This window comes from Rhodamnia argentea, chromosome 11, assembly GCF_020921035.1.
Source record: "Rhodamnia argentea isolate NSW1041297 chromosome 11, ASM2092103v1, whole genome shotgun sequence".
Lineage (NCBI taxonomy): Eukaryota > Viridiplantae > Streptophyta > Magnoliopsida > Myrtales > Myrtaceae > Rhodamnia > Rhodamnia argentea.
In genome coordinates, this window is record NC_063160.1 from 16,338,420 (window position 1) to 16,356,680 (window position 18,261).

Genomic DNA, 18,261 nt, shown 5'->3' on the forward strand with positions numbered 1-18,261 from the left:
GTACCTCTATGTCCTTAACGAACCTCTCGTCATATCAGACTCGGTCTCCTCTTGTCAAGGTCCTCATGCTTGTGAACATTTTTGCTGAACTTTGCGGTGACCAGCAATATTACGACAGTCTTCCTGAAATGATCGCATCTTCGTCGTAATGAACATCCGCATTAATCAAGTATATATATTAAGCCAAGGGAAATTTTGGAATTATTCAAATGTCGTAGGGAGATTTCCCAACAACTTCTTCAACGACATCTTGAGCTTGAGGGGATGTAGGAGGTATTTTGGATATTGCACTTGATTTTCCATATCTCTTGTGAGGTTGCATATATCTAGGAGACTTTCCGTATCTCGCTTTGATCGCATCTCACGGTCTCATTTCTTTGTACTGAACTAAAGGGGTGGAGTCGGCTAGGCACTCGAGAACTAACTCACAGTAAGACTGCGAAAGGAGAGGGGGAAACTTCTTTCCCCGACTCCATTCCTAACAAACACGCCCGATGAAGCAACGTGAAAGACCGGCGGCACGTAATCTCATGAATAAACACGCAATCGGACATAATGCATGGGCGAAAAGAATTCCGTCCCGAGAGACCTGCGAATTGTCAACTGCGTCTTGTCCTTCCCAGTTTTGCTCGTTCGTCGTTGGCCAGAGCGTTGACAGAGCTAAACAATCTGACGCCGGTTCAAGCCTTGGGGACGGTTGAGCTCGATGATCTCGGGCGGGCCAAGGGTCTTACCCGAGCCCGAAGTTCTGGCCCCAAACAAGTTGATTGAGCCGCCTACGTGAGGGTACAGATTTGGTCCAAGCCCTAAGACCCAAATGGCTTGTGAGAACCGCGAGGAGGATGGAGAAAAGGAAAGCCGAATGGATGAAGAAGCCGAAGCTGGAAAGGCCACGGACTTCGTCAACGATAGGATTGTCAAGGAGATTCCAATCGTAACTCTGAACCACAAAAAAAAGGTTCCCTCCATATTGATATGGAATTTTCCATGGCATCTGCAACTTAAGTCGTGTATTAAACTTTGTGCATACTATTTTGGAGAAGTCAACAGAGGCAGTTTACCAAGGGCAGTTCCAATAAGATGGGAGCGCAAGGGAAGTTACCAAAAAAGTCATAAACCTATTGTAATTATGTCAATTTATTCTTAAACATTTTTTTTTTGCTGATTGAGTCTTAAATCTTTTGCAATTGTGTCATTTCAGTCCATTTGGCTGAATCAGTCTTGATGTGGCAATTTTTTAGTATAGTATCTTAACATTTTGAATTTTTTTTATAAATTTTATTTTTTTAATAACTTTTCTGTCTTTTTTTTTTTCCTTTTTTAATAACCGATAGTACTGGTTCTCAATTTTAGAAAAAGGCTGGACAGTTGGTCCATGACCTTTTCCCTTCCGATGGGCTGGAAATTTTTAGGGCCGAACATCAACCAATTAAAGTGACATAAAGACCATGACTTCCCATGAATCACCGTAGCGCGCGCGGTACTGATCCAAAACGCAACACGGATGAAGCCCGGGAAGACCTTGACTTCTCGATGGACGTGCTCAAAGTTCCATTCATTCATGCACGCTGGTTTAAGGTTTCATTTGTTTAGTGAAAAATACGATGAGGGAGTCGTTTTTCAAGAAAATAATAATATTCTCTGGTGTTTGGCTGAAACCTAAGAAATGATTTGGAAAATATTTTACGCCGTTTGGTATGAAAAGTCCAATTTGATTTTTTGCATCGTCATTTAGTCGAAAATTATCCATGGTCCACGACCGACGCTATCGTGGATAATTTTTTGTAAATAAAAATAATATCTGAATTTTTCAGTAATGTTTTATGTATTTTTTAAAATTTTCTTTTCTTTTCTCTCTACCTTTGCTGGTCCGGCCACAGACGAGACGTTGGGGAGGTGGAGCCTCACCCGAGGCCAAGCGACCATAAGAAGAAGAAGAAGAAAGAAAGAAAATAAGAAATAAGAAAACGAATAAAAGGAAAAAATAAAAGAATTCGTATTTTTTTAAATAAATAAAAAGAAAAGAAATGTGAAGAGTGAAGGGAAGAAAGTTCCCACTTTTGAAGGTGTATTTTCCATGAGTGAAAAATATTTTCCTTAACTATCTTATTTTTCATGAATCAAACGCTGGAGAATTGGTAAAAAAATTTTCTAGAAGTTATTTTTTACGAAACAAACAGTGCCATTTTTTTTTATTTTGCCAATCGAATCATAAAACTAGCAAATTTAGAGATTGCATGAGTCTAATATTTCGTTTGTCGGAAAATTACTGCCATAACTTTTAAAAACCGAACAGCTAAATTTGCATCGGCGATTTTCAACATCAACATCGACATCGACATCAATATCAACATCACTTTTATCCCAAACTAGTTGGGGTCGGCGGTCGACGAATCCAAAAATAAATAAAATAAAAGCAAGACCGATTGAGGGAAAAGAAAAAATTACATCGGCGATTTTCCTTACCTGAAAATCCATCGTGGCATTAATTTAATTTTAAATCATTCTACGTGGCTCACCGGGAAGTAATGTCACTTAGGAATCTCCAGCAAGAAAATTATCGATGTAACTTAAGTGATTTGCTTTCAATAATTACGACAATTAAATGTTTGCTTAAAAAGTTATCGCATAAGGTGAGGCCAATATGAAAAGTTATGATATTGTTAGTGTCCTTATCTCCTTCAATTTTATCGAGCAATCGGTGGCCGAAAGCCATGAGATTCGAGCGATTTCATGACATCTCACTCGAGATTTTATCTGCAGCCATCGCTGGTTTTATTTTGTATGGTGTCCCACTGAACTCGAAATATAACTTCTATCAAGTTAGTTAGAGCAGCTCGTGGGATATAAGAGCTAATTTTGTTTGCATTGAGCAATCAAACAGGTTATTAGGTCACGGGACATAAGGGTACTTGCTATCACAACTCCGAAATCCAGGACACGTAGTCCAAAATAAGTTGTTAGCTTTTATCGGTGATTTTTTTGACAATATAAAGTATTCGGGCCATTCGACTCAAACAAATGTCACGAACGCATACAATTCGAGCGAGGTCATTTCGAATATAAGACGTTATGATGGAAGCCGCCAAATTTAAATTAAGTGTTTAGCCACTCAACTGATAATCCGATGTTTTGAAACAAAGTGATTTGATTAAGACGAAATCTATGACCGAATTAGGTTATATCCGAACAAACATTCTCGATATTAGATGTGAAGTCCATTAGGATTAGGCCACCTCGATGGAGACCAAAGTGAAGTAGACATTGGTTCCACAGCAAGATTCAAACGCAGGAAAGTGTTGTCGTGGGAGGCCGAGGCGAACGATCATTCTTGTGCAGACGGTTCATGCAATGCAAGTGTGAATTGGATCCGCACTAAAAACCATTGGGCCCCAACGCCTGGTGTCTCGTACGGGGAGAGACCTCGGTGACGGTGACACAAGAGTTTAAAATTAGTCGATTGAAGACTTCCAAGTCGTTATGGTGAATTGCTCTCCGCAAAAGTTATTTCTTTTTGGATTGCCCTTCTCTCTATATATAATGACAGCAAACTCAGGCTTTCCCCTTCCCAAGCAAAAGAAGAGATCATATATATATATATATATCTCTCTCTTCCCAAGCAAAAGAAGAGATCATATCTCTCTCTCTCTCTCTCTCTCTCTCTCTCTCTCAAGCATGAAGATATTCCATATGATTCGCTTGAATCCTGTAAGCGAACTCGTTGGCCAGCTGATGACCGCAGCAGCCACATGGATGGTTATTGCGCTAGCTCTCTCCCACAACTTCCCGGCCCTTGCCACCGGAATAAAGACAGATGCTCTTCTTCACAGTGGATGGTGGCCTGACTACGTTACGAGCAACACTTCCCTGTTGAAATGCGAGTGGCGCGGCATTTCGTGCGACGATTCCAAAAGCATCGTCGGCATAAAATTTCCACCAGCAGTCTGGTACGACTGGCACGACTGCTCGGTTGGAAGCAGTTTGAGCAGTATGGATTTCTCTCTGCTCCCGAATCTCGCCTTTTTGGGGCTGTCTTATAATAGCTTCTGCGGTATCATTCCCCTCCAAATATGTGCACTCCCAAAGCTCAGGCACCTCAACTTGTCCCACAATTACCTAACTGGTGAGTTACCTATTTGTCTCAGAAACCTCACCATGCTAGAAGTCATTGATATTCAGAGGAATAATATCAGTAGCCGCATCCCTCCCGAATTGGGAAATCTGAAGAAGCTATGGTACCTAGATCTCAGTTTCAATTTGCTTCTTGGCCATATCCCTCCGACTCTTGGTCTCTTGTCTAATTTGATGCATCTCTATTTGGCAGGAAACTATTTCAATGGCTCTATTCCTTTGGAAATAGGGAAGTTGACAAACTTAGCATATCTGAGCATGGAAGGTAATGAATTCAATAGATCTATCCCGTCAGTAATAGGTAATTTGAAGAGCCTGATTGAGTTGAGGCTGGGCTTAAACTCCTTCACTGGCCCTATTCCTCTGGAACTAGGGAAGTTGACAAACTTAGCATATCTGAGCATGGAAGAGAACGAATTCAGTGGATGTATCCCATCAGCAATAGGTAATTTGAAGAGCCTGATTGAGTTGAGGCTGCACTTAAACTCCTTCACTGGCCTTATTCCTTCATCTCTAGCACATTTAACTAGCTTGAGGGTTCTAGATTTAGGTAACAATGAATTCGACAGTGCTATTCCATTGGAATTGGGAAATTTGAAGAGTCTCATCAATCTAGATTTGAACTTCAACAACTTCTCTGGAAAAATCCCTCATGAACTTGGGAGTTTGGTCATGTTGAACTATCTCAATCTTCATAATAATTCTCTTTGCGGTTCAATTCCCAATTTTAAAAAGCTTTCCAGCTTAGATTACATTGATTTGTCGTACAATCATCTCACGGGAAAAATTCCAAATAATTTGGGCAATGTTCGTTATGGAGATTTCTACGGCAATGAAGGTTTGCGAGGGACTGATGGTTCTAGAAGAATGTCTATGGTTACGCCAATGGTGGAATTTATACCGCTGATGGGCTATACCAGCCATTTCTTGTTTGGTTCTTGCTTATGGGTTCATATTTCGACGTAGAGTGAAGAGCATGCAATCAAAGACAACAGAAAAAAATGGATATTTTTTGTCAATCTGGAATTATGATGGGAGAATTGCATATGAAGACATAATCAATGCAACAAAAGATTTTGACATTAAATACTGCATCGGAACCGGCGGTTACGGTAGTGTCTATAGAGCACAATTGCCCAACAGGAAAATCGTGGCATTGAAGAAACTTCACCGTCTTGAAGCAGAGGACCCATCATTTGACAAGAGCTTCCGAAACAAAGTGAAACACTTGACTGAAGTACGACATAGAAGCATAATTAAGCTCCATGGTTTTTGCTTACACAAGCGATGCATGTTCTTGGTTTATGAATACATGGAAAGGGGGAGTCTATTTTGTGCTTTGAGAGATGAAGTTGAAGCGGTGGAGCTAGACTGGTCTAAAAGACTCAATATTGTTTGGAATATGGCACATGCCTTGTCTTACCTGCATCACGATTGCGCTTGACCAATTATTCATCGAGACATATCTAGCAACAACATTTTGCTCGATAACAAAATGCAAGCTTTCCTATCAAATTTCGGCACGGCAAGACTCCTAGAACCTAATTTCTCATCGAATCTCACTGCAAATATCGCAGGCACTCATGGATATATAGCACCGGGTGAGCAACAATCCTCCATGCTTTTCTAGAATGTTACAACTAGAGGTACAAAGGTAGAACGGTACACTTTACCTGCCATGTGGTAAACAACGTCGTTGACACTCTATCATGCTTACGAAATTCATCGTTTGATAGTGCACTAGATATCATTGAGAACTTGGTTTCAAGCCTCACATAATTCTTCAACTTTTTGTTCTGTTTTTCAGAGCTCGCTTACACTTTGGTCATCAATGAAAAGTGCGATGTATACAGCTTTGGAGTGGTAGCAATGGAAACAATCATGGGTGCGCATCCAGCAGACATCATCTTGATATTGTCGACCCTCTTTAGAGAAGATATTATGCTACATCAGATATTAGACCCGCGCTTGCCAATCCCAAGAGAGAATTCCACCGCAAGAAGTATCGTTCTGGCAGTTTCTCTAGCGCTTGCTTGCTTAAGTAGCGATCCAAAGTCTCGACCCACGATGAAACAAGTTTCGGAAACTTTTCCAGCTCTAAAACTAGCGTTGCCCCAGCCCTTCCATTCCATCTCGCTTGCGCAGCTCCAAAAAAATAATCAAGCAGTATGGTGGGAAGGTGGATCAAGGGAAGCATCGTCAAGCCTACAAGAAGAGCAAGGACCATGAAGTACTTGCCCCAATACAAGCAATAAGTTTCCATGGAATGAAGAGTCGATTGATAAAATGATGGTGTAAATTGGTGAACGCGATTGAGGATACGAAGGATAGGGCTTGTGTCATTTAAGTCATGTCAAACTTATTTTAAACTAGCTAGGTTAGAATTTACCTAAGTAGCAATAAGGAGCGAGAAGCATTTCTCAGACAGCCATTTATTTTCATTTTTTTTTTTTGTCTTTTCAGTAAGATCGGGATGCATGATAAGTAAGAATATGTTGTTGTGGCCCTGAAAATTAGGGTCCATAAGTACATTCACCATGTATTATTTCGGATACTTTCTGTTTAGTAGGCTTCCTCGTCAATTACAGACAGGCCAATTGACCAACGTCTTCTTTACGATGGATCAAGATCCGACATCGCGAGAACAAGCAAAAGACCGCGATTACTCTAGACGAACCGTGTCTAGTGGTCCAACGATCAATACATGTCCGAAGACGTTGACTTGTTGACTTTTGGGGTGCGTACTCGACAAAGGCCTTGACTTCTTGACTTTGTCGTGCTGGCTCAAATTCTAAGTAAATCATCATTATTCAACCGTGAAGTTTACGATGGAGGGGCTGCCACTTCGCAATCACGATGTCGCGGAATCATTCAACAGCTGGTAGTTAATGCCATGTAGGAATATCTGGCAAGAAAAATCCCCGGCATAACTTAAATGATCGTTTGAAAAAAATCACCGTACTAATATGAGCGTCGTACAAAAGCTAAAACATTATTAGCATCCTTATCCCATCCAGTTTTATTGAGTAAATGCTGATATGAAGCCACGAAATTCAAGCAATGTCACAACATTTGACTTGAGACTTTATCTGTATGAGTTGCCATCGTTGATTTGATTTTGCATGGTGTCCGATTGAGCTGATGCTAATTTGCGGATTGAACTTGAAATTTAACTTCTGTCAAACTAGTTAGAGTAGCTTGTATGATATAAGAGCTAATTTGTTGACATCGAGTAATCAAAGGCATGCGGCAGGAGATGTAACATCATGATATAGAATTTAACGGTGAAGGAGCTCCTGATTCCGTAACGTCGGAAGTAATACAGATCCAAGAACCAAGAAGTCGTCGGCTTGAAATGTCATTCACATATTCTCTCTCTCTTTTTTTCATATTAAAAAAAGAGAGAAAAATTTGGGTGCATAAATTTATTCTAGAATAATAAGACCCAAATGGCTTGGAAGAACAGCAAGGAGGACGGAGAAAAGGAAAGCCGAATGGATGAAGAAGCCGAAGCCGGAAAGGCCACGAACTTCGTGAACGATAGGATTGTCGTGGAGATTCCAATCGTAACTCTGAACCACATAAAAGACTTCATGAACGATGAGATTGTCGAGGAGATTCCAATCGTAACTCTGAACCACAAAAAAGAGGTTCCCTCCATATTGATATAGAATTTTCCATGGCATCTGCAACTTAAGTCGTGTATTAAACTTTGTGCATACTATTTTGGAGAAGTCAACAGAGGCAGTTTACCTAGGACAGTTCCAATAAGATGGGAGTTCAGGAAAAGTTATCAAAAAAGTCATAAATCTATTGTAATTATGTCAATTTAATCATAATTTTTTTAACCGATTAAATCTTAAACCTTTTACAATTGTGCCATTTCAGTCTATTTGGTTGGATCGGCGCTGATGTGGCAATTTTTTAGTATAGTATTTTAACACTTTTGAATTTTTTTATAAATTTTATTTTTTAAATAACTTTTCTTTCTTTCTTTTTTCCCTTTTTTTAGGGTTTGGTCCGGCAACCTCCCGTCGGTCGAAACCCTAAAAAAAAAAAAAAAACAAAAAAAAACACAGAAAAAATTACTAAGAAAATAAAAATAATCTAAAAAATCAAAAATATTAAGTTTTATTAAAAAATTATCATATCAGCGTCGGCAGGCCAATGGACTGAATTGGCACAGTTGTAAAAATTTTAGGACTCAATTAATTAAAAAAGAATTTAGGACTAAATCAACACAATTACAATAGATTTTATGACTTTTTTAGTAATTCTCCTTGAGAGTGCATGGTGAATGTAATTGGTTTGACATTTGAGCACTGCGTGTTGGTATTACAAGGATCTTTTGCTTTCTAAGTTGAATGCTTGTTAGTCAAAAAGAGAAGAAAAGGCTGGACGGTTGGTCCATGACCTTTTCCCTTACGATGGGTTGGAAATTTTTAGGGTCGAACATCACCCAATTAAAGTGTCATAAAGACCATGACTACTGTAGCGCGTACTGATCCAAAACTCAACACAGATGAAGCCCCAGAAGACCTTGACGTCAAAGCTATGCTTGTTTTTCACTCTCCAAGCAAGTCAGGTACGCAACCGACTCTTTATCCATACGAGTAGGTGATTTTGGATTTGCTCCTGGGATCCCGGGTCGTGATGGATGTGTACAAGCTCCATCCTTATATGCATGCTGGTTGAATTTCCTTATTTTTTTGGCCTGTATGCTGGTGTAAATTGTAATTGAATCATAGAACTGCGAAATTTAAAGGTTGTATGAGTAGAATATTTTGCTTGTCGGAAAATCATTACCATAAGTTTTAAAAATCAAACACTTAAAATTACATCTGCCATTTTTCTCACTTGAAAATCCATTGTGGCATTGATTTAGCATTAAATCATCCCACGTGAAGGGATTTCCAACAAAAAATTTATCGGTGTAACTTAAGTGATATGTTTTTAAAACTTATGAAAATTAAATCCTCGCTTAAAAAGTCATCACATCAAAGTAAGTACAATACAAAAATTATGCTATTGTTAGTGTCCTTATCCTTTCCAATTTTATCGACCAAGGGATGGTTGGGCAGCCATGAGATTCGAGCAATGTGACGATAGTTAAGTTGAATGCTTGTCAGTCAAAAAAAATAAAAAGGCTGGACAGTTGGTCCATGACCCTTTCCCTTACGATGGGTTGGAAATTTTTAGGGCCGAACATCAACCAATTATTGTGACATAAAGACCATGACTTCCCATGAATCACCGTAGCGCGTGCGGTACTGATCCAAAATGCAACACAGATGAAGCCCGGGAAGACCTTGACTTCCCGATGGACGTGCTCAAAGTTCCATTCATTCATGCACGCTGGTTTAAGATTTCATTTGTTTTGTGAAAAATATGATGAGGGAGTCGTTTTTCAAGAAAATGATAATATTCTTCGGTATTTGACTGAAACTTGAAAAATGATTTGAAAAATATTTTACGCTATTTGGTATGAAAAGTCTAATTTGATTTTCTACGTCGTCATTCGATCGAAAATTATCCACGGTCCATGGCTCGCGTTTTCGAAGAAAATGACGATATTCTCCGGTGTTTGGCAGAAACCTTAACAATGATCTGGAAAATATTTTACGCCGTTTGGTATGAAAAGTCCAATTTGATTTTCTGCGTCATCATTTGATCGAAAATTATCCACGGTCCACGGCTCACGTTTTCTAAGAAAATGACAATATTCTCCGGTGTTTGGCAGAAACCTTAACAATGATCTGGAAAATATTTTACGCCGTTTGGTATGAAAAGTCCAATTTGATTTTCCGCATCGTCATTTGGTCGAAAATTATCCACAGTCCACGGCCGACGCCATCATGTATAATTTTTTGTAAATAAAAATAACACCTGAATTTTTCAATAATGTTTTATGTATTTTTTTAATTTTTTATCTTTTCTCTCTACCACTGTTGGTCCGGACATAGGTGAGGCGTTGGGGAGGTGGAGCCTCACCCGAGGCTAGCGACCATAAGAAGAAGAAGAAGAAAGAAAATAAGAAATAAGAAAACGAATAAAAGGAAAATTTAAAAGAATTCGGATTTTTTTAAAATAATTAAAAAGAAAAGAAATGTGAAGAGTGGAGGGAAGAAAGTTCCCACGTTTGAAGGTGTATTTTCTATGAGTGAAAAATATTTTCCTTGACTATCTTATTTTTCATGAACCAAACACTGGAAAATCCATAAAACATTTTTCTAAAAGTTATTTTTTACGAAACAAACGGAGCCATTATTTTTTTTTTTTTGCCAATCGAATCATAAAACTAGCAAATTTAGAGATTGCATCAGTATAATATTTCGTTTGTCAGAAAATTACTGCCATAACTTTTAAAAACCAAACAACTAAATTTACATTGGCGATTTTCAATGTCAACATCACCTTTATCCCAAACTAGTTGGGGTCGGCTGTCATGAACTCAAAAATAAATAAAATAAAACAAGACCGATTGAGGGAAAAGAAAAAATTACATCCGCGATTTTCCTTAAATGAAAATCCATCGTGGCATTAATTTAATTTTAAATCATTCTACGTGGCTCACCAAAAAGTAATGTCACTTAGGAATCTCCAGCAAGAAAATTATTGATGTAACTCAAGTGATTTGCTTTCAATAATTACAACAATTAAATGTGCGCTTAAAAAGTTATCGCATAAGGTGAGGTCAATATGAAAAGTTATAATATTGTTAGTGTCCTTATCCCCTCCAATTTTATCGAGCAAGCGGTGGCCGAAAGCCATGAGATTCGAGAGACGTCACGACATCTCACTCAAGATTTTATCTGCAGCCATCGCTGGTTTTATTTTGTATGGTGTCCCACTGAACTTGAAATATAACTTCTATCAAGTTAGTTAGAGCAGCTCGTGGGATATAAGAGCTAATTTTGTTTGCATTGAGCAATCAAACAGGTTATTAGGTCACCGGACATAAGGGTACTTGCTATCACAACTCCGAAATCCAGGACACGTAGTCCAAAAAAAGTTGTTAGCTTTTCCAGTGATATTTTTGACAATATAAAGTATTCGGGCCATTCAACTCAAACAAATGTCACGAACGCATACAATTCGAGCGAGATCATTTCGAATATAAGACGTTATGATGGAAACCGCCGAATTTAAATTAAGTGTTTAGCCACTCAGCCGATAATCCGATGTTTTGAAACAAAGTGATTTGATTAAGACGAAATCTATGACCGAATTAGGTTATATCCGAACAAACATTCTTGATATTAGATGTGAAGTCCATTAGGATTAGGCCACCTTGATGGAGACCAAAGTGAAGTAGACATTGGTTCCACAGCAAGATTCAAAAGCAGGAAAGTGTTGTCGTGGAAGGCCGAGGTGAACGATCATTCTTGTGCAGACGGTTCATGCAGTGCAAGTGTGAATTGGATCCGCACTAAAAACCATTGGGCCCCAATGCCTGGTGTCTTGTACGGGGAGAGACCTCGGTGACGGTGACACGAGAGTTTAAAATTAGTCGATTGAAGACTTCCAAGTCGTTATGGTGAATTGCTCTCCGCAAAAGTTATTTCTTTTTGGATTGCCCTTCTCTCTATATATAATGACAGCAAACTCAGGCTTTCCCCTTCCCAAGCGAAAGAAGAGATCATCTCTCTCTCTCTCTCTCTCTCCGCCTTCCCAAGCAAAAGAAGAGATCATCTCTCTCTCTCTCTCTCTCTCTCTCTCTCTCTCTCTAAAGCATGAAGATATTCCATATGATTCGCTTGAATCCTGTAAGTGAACCCGTTGGCCAACTGATGACCGCAGCAGCCACATGGATGGTTATTGTGCTAGCTCTCTCCCACAACTTCTCGGCCCTTGCCACCAGAACAGAGACAGATGCTCTTCTTCGCAGCGGATGGTGGCCTGACTATGTTACGAGCAACACTTCCCTGTCGCAATGCGAGTGGCGCGGCATTTCGTGCGACGATTCCAAAAGCATCGTCGACATAAAATTACCACCAGCAGTCTGGTTCAACTGCTCGGTTGGAAGAAATTTGAGCAGCATGGATTTCTCTCTGCTCCCGAATCTCGCCTTTCTTGGGCTGTCTTATAACAGCTTCTACGGTATCATTCCCCTCCAAATATGTGCACTCCCAAAGCTCAGGCACCTCAACTTGTCCCACAATTACCTAACTGGTGAGTTACCTATTTGTCTCCGAAACCTCACCATGCTAGAAGTCATTGATATTCAGAGTAATCATATCAGTAATCGCATCCCTCCTGAATTGGGAAATCTGAAGAAGCTATGGTACCTAGATCTCAGTTTCAATTTGCTTCTTGGCCATATCCCTCCGACTCTTGGTCTCTTGTCTAATTTGATGCATCTCTATTTGGGAGGAAACCATTTCAATGGCTCTATTCCTATGGAAATAGGGAAGTTGACAAACTTAGCATATCTGAGCATGGAAGGTAACGAATTCAATGGATCTATCCCGTCGGCAATAGGTAATTTGAAGAGCCTGATTGAGTTGAGGCTGCACTCAAACTCCTTCATTGGCCCTATTCCTCTGGAACTATGGAAGTTGACAAACTTAGCATATCTAAGCATGGAAGAGAACAAATTTAGTGGATGTATCCCATCAGCAATAGGTAATTTGAAGAGCTTGATTGAGTTGAGACTGCGCTTAAACTCCCTCGGTGGCCCTATTCCTTCATCTCTAGCACATTTAACTAGCTTGAGGGTTCTAGATTTTGGTAGCAATGAATTCGACGGTGCTATTCCATCGAAATTAGGAAATTTGAAGAGTCTCACTCATCTCGATTTGAGCTCTAACTACTTCTCCGGAAAAATCCCTCATGAACTTGGGAGTTTGGTCATGTTAAACTATCTCGATCTTCATAATAATTCTCTTCACGGTTCAATTCCCAATTTTAGAAAGCTTTCTAGCTTAGATCACATTGATTTGTCGTACAATCATCTCACGGGAAAAATTCCAATTAATCTGGCCAATGTTCATTATGGAGTTTTCTTCGACAATGAAGGTTTGGAATGGAATGATGGTTCTAGAAGAACGTCTAGGGTTACGCTAATGGTGGTATTTATACCGCTGATGGCTATACCAGTCATTTCCTGTTTGGTTCTTGCTTATGGGTTCATATTTCGACGTAGAGTGAAGAGAATGCAACCAGAGACAATAGAAAAAAATGGAGATTTTTTGTCAATCTGGAATTATGATGGGAGAATTGCATATGAAGACATAATCAATGCTACAGAAGATTTTGACATTAAATATTGCATCGGGACCGGCGGTTACGGTAGTGTCTATAGAGCACAATTGCCCAATGGGAAAATCGTGGCATTGAAGAAACTTCACCGTCTTGAAGCAGAGGACCCATCATTTGACAAGAGCTTCCAGAACGAAGTGAAACACTTGACTGAAGTACGACATAGAAGCATAATTAAGCTCCATGGTTTTTGCTTACACAAGCGATGCATGTTCTTGGTTTATGAATACATGGAAAGGGGGAGTCTATTTTGTGCTTTGAGAGATGAAGTTGAAGCGGTGGAGCTAGACTGGTCTAAAAGACTCAGTATTGTTTGGGATATGGCACATGCCTTGTCTTACCTGCATCACGATTGCGCTCGACCAATTATTCATCGAGACATATCTAGCAACAACATTTTGCTCGATAACAAAATGCAGGCTTTCCTATCAGATTTCGGCACGGCAAGACTCCTAGAACCTAATTTCTCATCGAATCTCACTGCAAATATCGTAGGCACTCATGGATATATAGCACCGGGTGAGCAACAATCCTCCATGCTTTTCTAGAATGTTATAACTAGAGGTACAAAGCTAGAACGGTACACTTTACCTGCCACGTGGTAAACAACACCGTTGATGCTCCATCATGCTTACGAAATTCACCGTTCGATAGTGCACTAGATATAAATGACAACTTGGTTTTGAACCTCACATAATTCTTCAACTTTTTGTTCTGTTTTTCAGAGCTCGCTTATACTTTGGTCATCAATGAGAAGTGCGACGTATACAGCTTTGGAGTGGTAGCAATGGAAACAATCATGGGTGAGCATCCGGCCGATATCATCTTGATATTGTCGACGCTCTTTAGAGAAGATATTATGCTACATCAGATATTAGACCCGCACTTGCCAATCCCAAGAGAGAATTCTACCGCAAGAAGTATCGTTCTCGTAATTTCTCTAGCGCTTGCTTGCTTAAGTAGCGATCCAAAGTCTCGACCCATGATGAAACAAGTTTCGGAAACTTTTCGAGCTCCAAAACTAGCGTTGCCCCAACCCTTCCATTCCATCTCGCTTGCGCAGCTCCAAAAAAATAATCAAGGATTATGGTGGGAAGGTGGATCAAGAGAAGCATCGTCAAGCCTACAAGAAGAGCAAGGACCATTGAATGACGAGTCGATTCATAAAATGATGGTGTAAATTGGTGAACACGATATAGGATACGAATGATAGGGCTTGTGTCATTTAAGTCATGTCAAACTTATTTTAAACTAGCTATGTTAGAAATTACCTAAGTAGCAATAAGGAGCGAGAAGCATTTCTCGGACAGTCATTTATTTTCATTTTGTTTTTTTGTCTTTTCTATAAGATCGGTATGCATGATAATTGAGAATATGTCTTTGTGGCCATGAAGATTTGGGTACATAAGTGTATTCACCACTTATTATTTCGGATACTTTCTGTTTAGTAGGCTTCCTCGTCAACTAAAGACAGGCCAATTGACCAACGTCTTCTTTACGATGGATCAAGATCCGACATCACGAGAACAAACAAAAGAGCACGATTACTCTAGACGAACCGTGTCTAGTGGTCCAACGATCAATACATGTCCGAAGACGTTGACTTGTTGACTTTTGAGGTGCGTACTCGACAAAGGCCTTGACTTCTTGACTTTGTCGTGCTGGCTCAAATTCTAACTGAATCATCATTATTCAACCGTGAAGTTTACGATGGAGGGGCTGCTACTTCTCAATCACGATGTTGCGGAATCATTCGACATGGTTAGCTGGTAGTTAATGCCATGTAGGAATTTCTGCAAGAAAAATCTTAAATGATTGTTTGAAAAAATCACCGTCCTAATATGAGCGTTGTGCAAAAGCTAAACATTATTAGCATCCTTATCCCATTCAGTTTTATCGAGTAAATGCTGATATGAAGCCGCAAAATTCGAGCGATGTCACAACATTCGACTTGAGACTTTATTTGTATGAGTTGCCATCGTTGATTTTGATTTTGCATGGTGTACGATTGAGCTGCTGCTAATTTGCGGATTGAACTTGAAATTTAACTTCTGTCGAGCTAGTTAGAGTAGCTTGTATGATATAAGAGCTAATTTGTAGACATCGAGTAATCAAAGGCATGCGGCAGGAGATGTAACATTATGATATAGAATTTAACGGTGAAGGAGCTCCTGATTCCGTAACGTTGGAAGTAATACAGATCCAAGAACCAAGAAGTCGTCGGCTTGAAATGTCATTCACATATTCTCTCTCTCTTTTTTCATATTAAAAAAAGAGAGAAAAATTTGGGTGCATAAATTTATTCCAGAATAATAAGACCCAAATGGCTTGGAAGAACAGCGAGGAGGACGGAGAAAAGGAAAGCCGAATGGATGAAGAAGCCGAAGCCGGAAAGGCCATGGACTTCGTGAACGATAGGATTGTGGAGGAGATTCCAATCGTAACTCTGAACCACAAAAAAGACTTCATGAACGATAGGATTGTTGAGGAGATTCCAATTGTAACTCTGAACCACAAAAAGAAGGTTCCCTCCATATTGTTATAGAATTTTCCATGGCATCTGCAACTTAAGTCGTGTATTAAACTTTGTGCATACTATTTTGGAGAAATCAACAGGGCCAGTTTACCTAGGATAGTTCCAATAAAATGGGAGTGTAGGGAAATTTATCAAAAAGGCATAAATCTATTGTAATTATGTCAATTTAATCACAATTTTTTTTTTGCCGATTGAGTCTTAAACCTTTTACAATTGTACCATTTCAGTCCATTTGGCTGGATTAGCACCGATGTGGCAATTTTTAAGAATAGTATTTTAATATTTTTGATTTTTTTATAAATTTTATTTTTTAATAACTTTTCTGTCTTTTTTTTTCCTTTTTTTGAGGGTTTGGTCCGGCAAACTCCTGTCGGCGAAAATCCTAAAAAAATAAAAAGTAGAAAAAATTACTAAGAAAATAAAATAATCTAAAAATTTAAAAATATTAAGTTTTATTAAAAAATGATCACGTCAGCGGCGGCAGGCCAATGAACTGAATTGGCACATTTGCAAAAGATTTAGGGCTCAATTGATAAAAAAAAAGTTTCAGACTTAATTGACACAATTACGATAGATTTTATGATTTTTTCGGTAATTCTCCTTGAGAGTACATGGTGAATGTAATTGGTTTGACATTTGAGCACTGCGTGTTGGTATTACAAGGATCTTTTGCTTTCTAAGTTGAATGCTTGTTAGTCAAAAAGAGAAGAAAAGGCTGGACGGTTGGTCCATGACCTTTTCCCTTACGATGGGTTGGAATTCTTAGGGTCGAACATCACCCAATTAAAGTGTCATAAAGACCATGACTTCCCATGAGTCACTGTAGCGCGTACTGATCCAAAACTCAACACAGATGAAGCCCGGGAAGACCTTGGCTTCTTGATGGACGTGCACAAAGTTCCATTCATTCGTGCCCGCTGCTTTCATTTGTTTCGTGAAAAATATGACGAGGGAGTCATTTTTCACGAAAATGATGATATTCTTCGGTATTTGGTTGAAACCTGAAAAATGATCTGGAAAATATTTTATGTCGTTTGGTATGAAAAGTCTAATTTGATTTTCTATGTCATCATTCGGCCGAAAACTATCCACGGTCCACAGCCCATTTTCTAAGAAAATGACAATATTCTCCGGTGTTTGGCAGAAACCTTAACAATGATCTGGAAAATATTTTACGCCGTTTGGTATGAAAAGTCCAATTTGATTTTCTTCGTTGTCATTTGGTAAAAAATTATCCACGGTCCACGGCCAACGCCATCGTGGATAATTCTTTGTAAATAAAAATAATATCTGAATTTTTCAATAATGTTTTATGTATTTTTTTAATTTTTTTTCTTTTCTCTCTACCTCTGCTGGTCCAGCCACAGGCGAGGCGTTGGGGAGGTGTAGCCTCACCCGAGGCCAGCGACCACAAGAAGAAGAAGAAGAAGAAGAAGAAGAAGAAGAAGAAAGAAAATAAGAAATAAGAAAATGAATAAAAGGAAAAATTAAAAGAATTCTGATTTTTTAAAAATAATTAAAAGGAAAAGAAATGTGAAGAGTGGGGGCAAGAAAGTTCCCACTTTTGAAGGTGTATTTTCCATGAGTGAAAAATAGTTTCCATGACTATCTTATTTTTCATGAATCAAATGGCGGAAAATCCATAAAGCATTTTTCTAGAAGTTATTTTTTCTGAAACAAACGGAGCCATTTTTTTGTTTTGCCAATCGAATCATAAAACTAGCAAATTTAGAGATTGCATGAGTATAATATTTCGTTTGTCGGAAAATTACCGCCATAACTTTTAAAAACCGAACAGCTAAATTTACATCGGCGATTTTCAACATCACCTTTATCCCAAACTAGTTGGGGTCGGCGGTCGATGAACCCAAATATAAATAAAATAAAAGTAAGATCGATTGAGAGAAAAGAAATAATTACATCGGCAATTTTCCTTACTTGAAAATCCATCGTGCCATTAATTTAATTTTAAATCATTCTTCGTGGCTCATCGGAAAGTAATGTCACTTAGGAATCTCCAGTAAGAAAATTATCAATGTAACTTAAGTGATTTGCTTTCAATAATTATGACAATTAGATGTTTGCTTAAAAAGTAATTGCATAAAGTGAGGGCAATATGAAAAATTATGATATTGTTAGTGTCCTTATCCCCTCCAATTTTATCAAGCAAGCGGTGGTTAAAAGCCATGAGATTCGAGAGACGTCACGACATCTCACTCGAGATTTTATCTGCAGCCATCGCTGGTTTTATTTTGTATGGTGTCCCAATGAAGTTGAAATATAACTTCTATCAAGTTAGTTAGAGCAGCTTGTGGGATATAAGAGCTAATTTT

General features: G+C 38.9%; 1 protein-coding gene and 1 pseudogene across 1 annotated transcript; both read left to right on the forward strand.

Annotated features, from left to right (window-relative positions):
• Positions 1-817: 817 nt before the first annotated feature.
• LOC125312950 lies at positions 818-6,360 on the forward strand (annotated as a pseudogene).
• Positions 6,361-11,921: 5,561 nt separating this feature from the next.
• On the forward strand, positions 11,922-14,572 carry LOC125312951 (probable leucine-rich repeat receptor-like protein kinase At1g35710). The gene is made up of 2 exons (XM_048273042.1): positions 11,922-13,911; positions 14,118-14,572. The coding sequence occupies exons 1-2, from the start codon at positions 11,922-11,924 to the stop codon at positions 14,570-14,572; spliced, it is 2,445 nt and encodes an 814-aa protein (XP_048128999.1).
• The last annotated feature ends 3,689 nt before the right edge of the window (positions 14,573-18,261 follow it).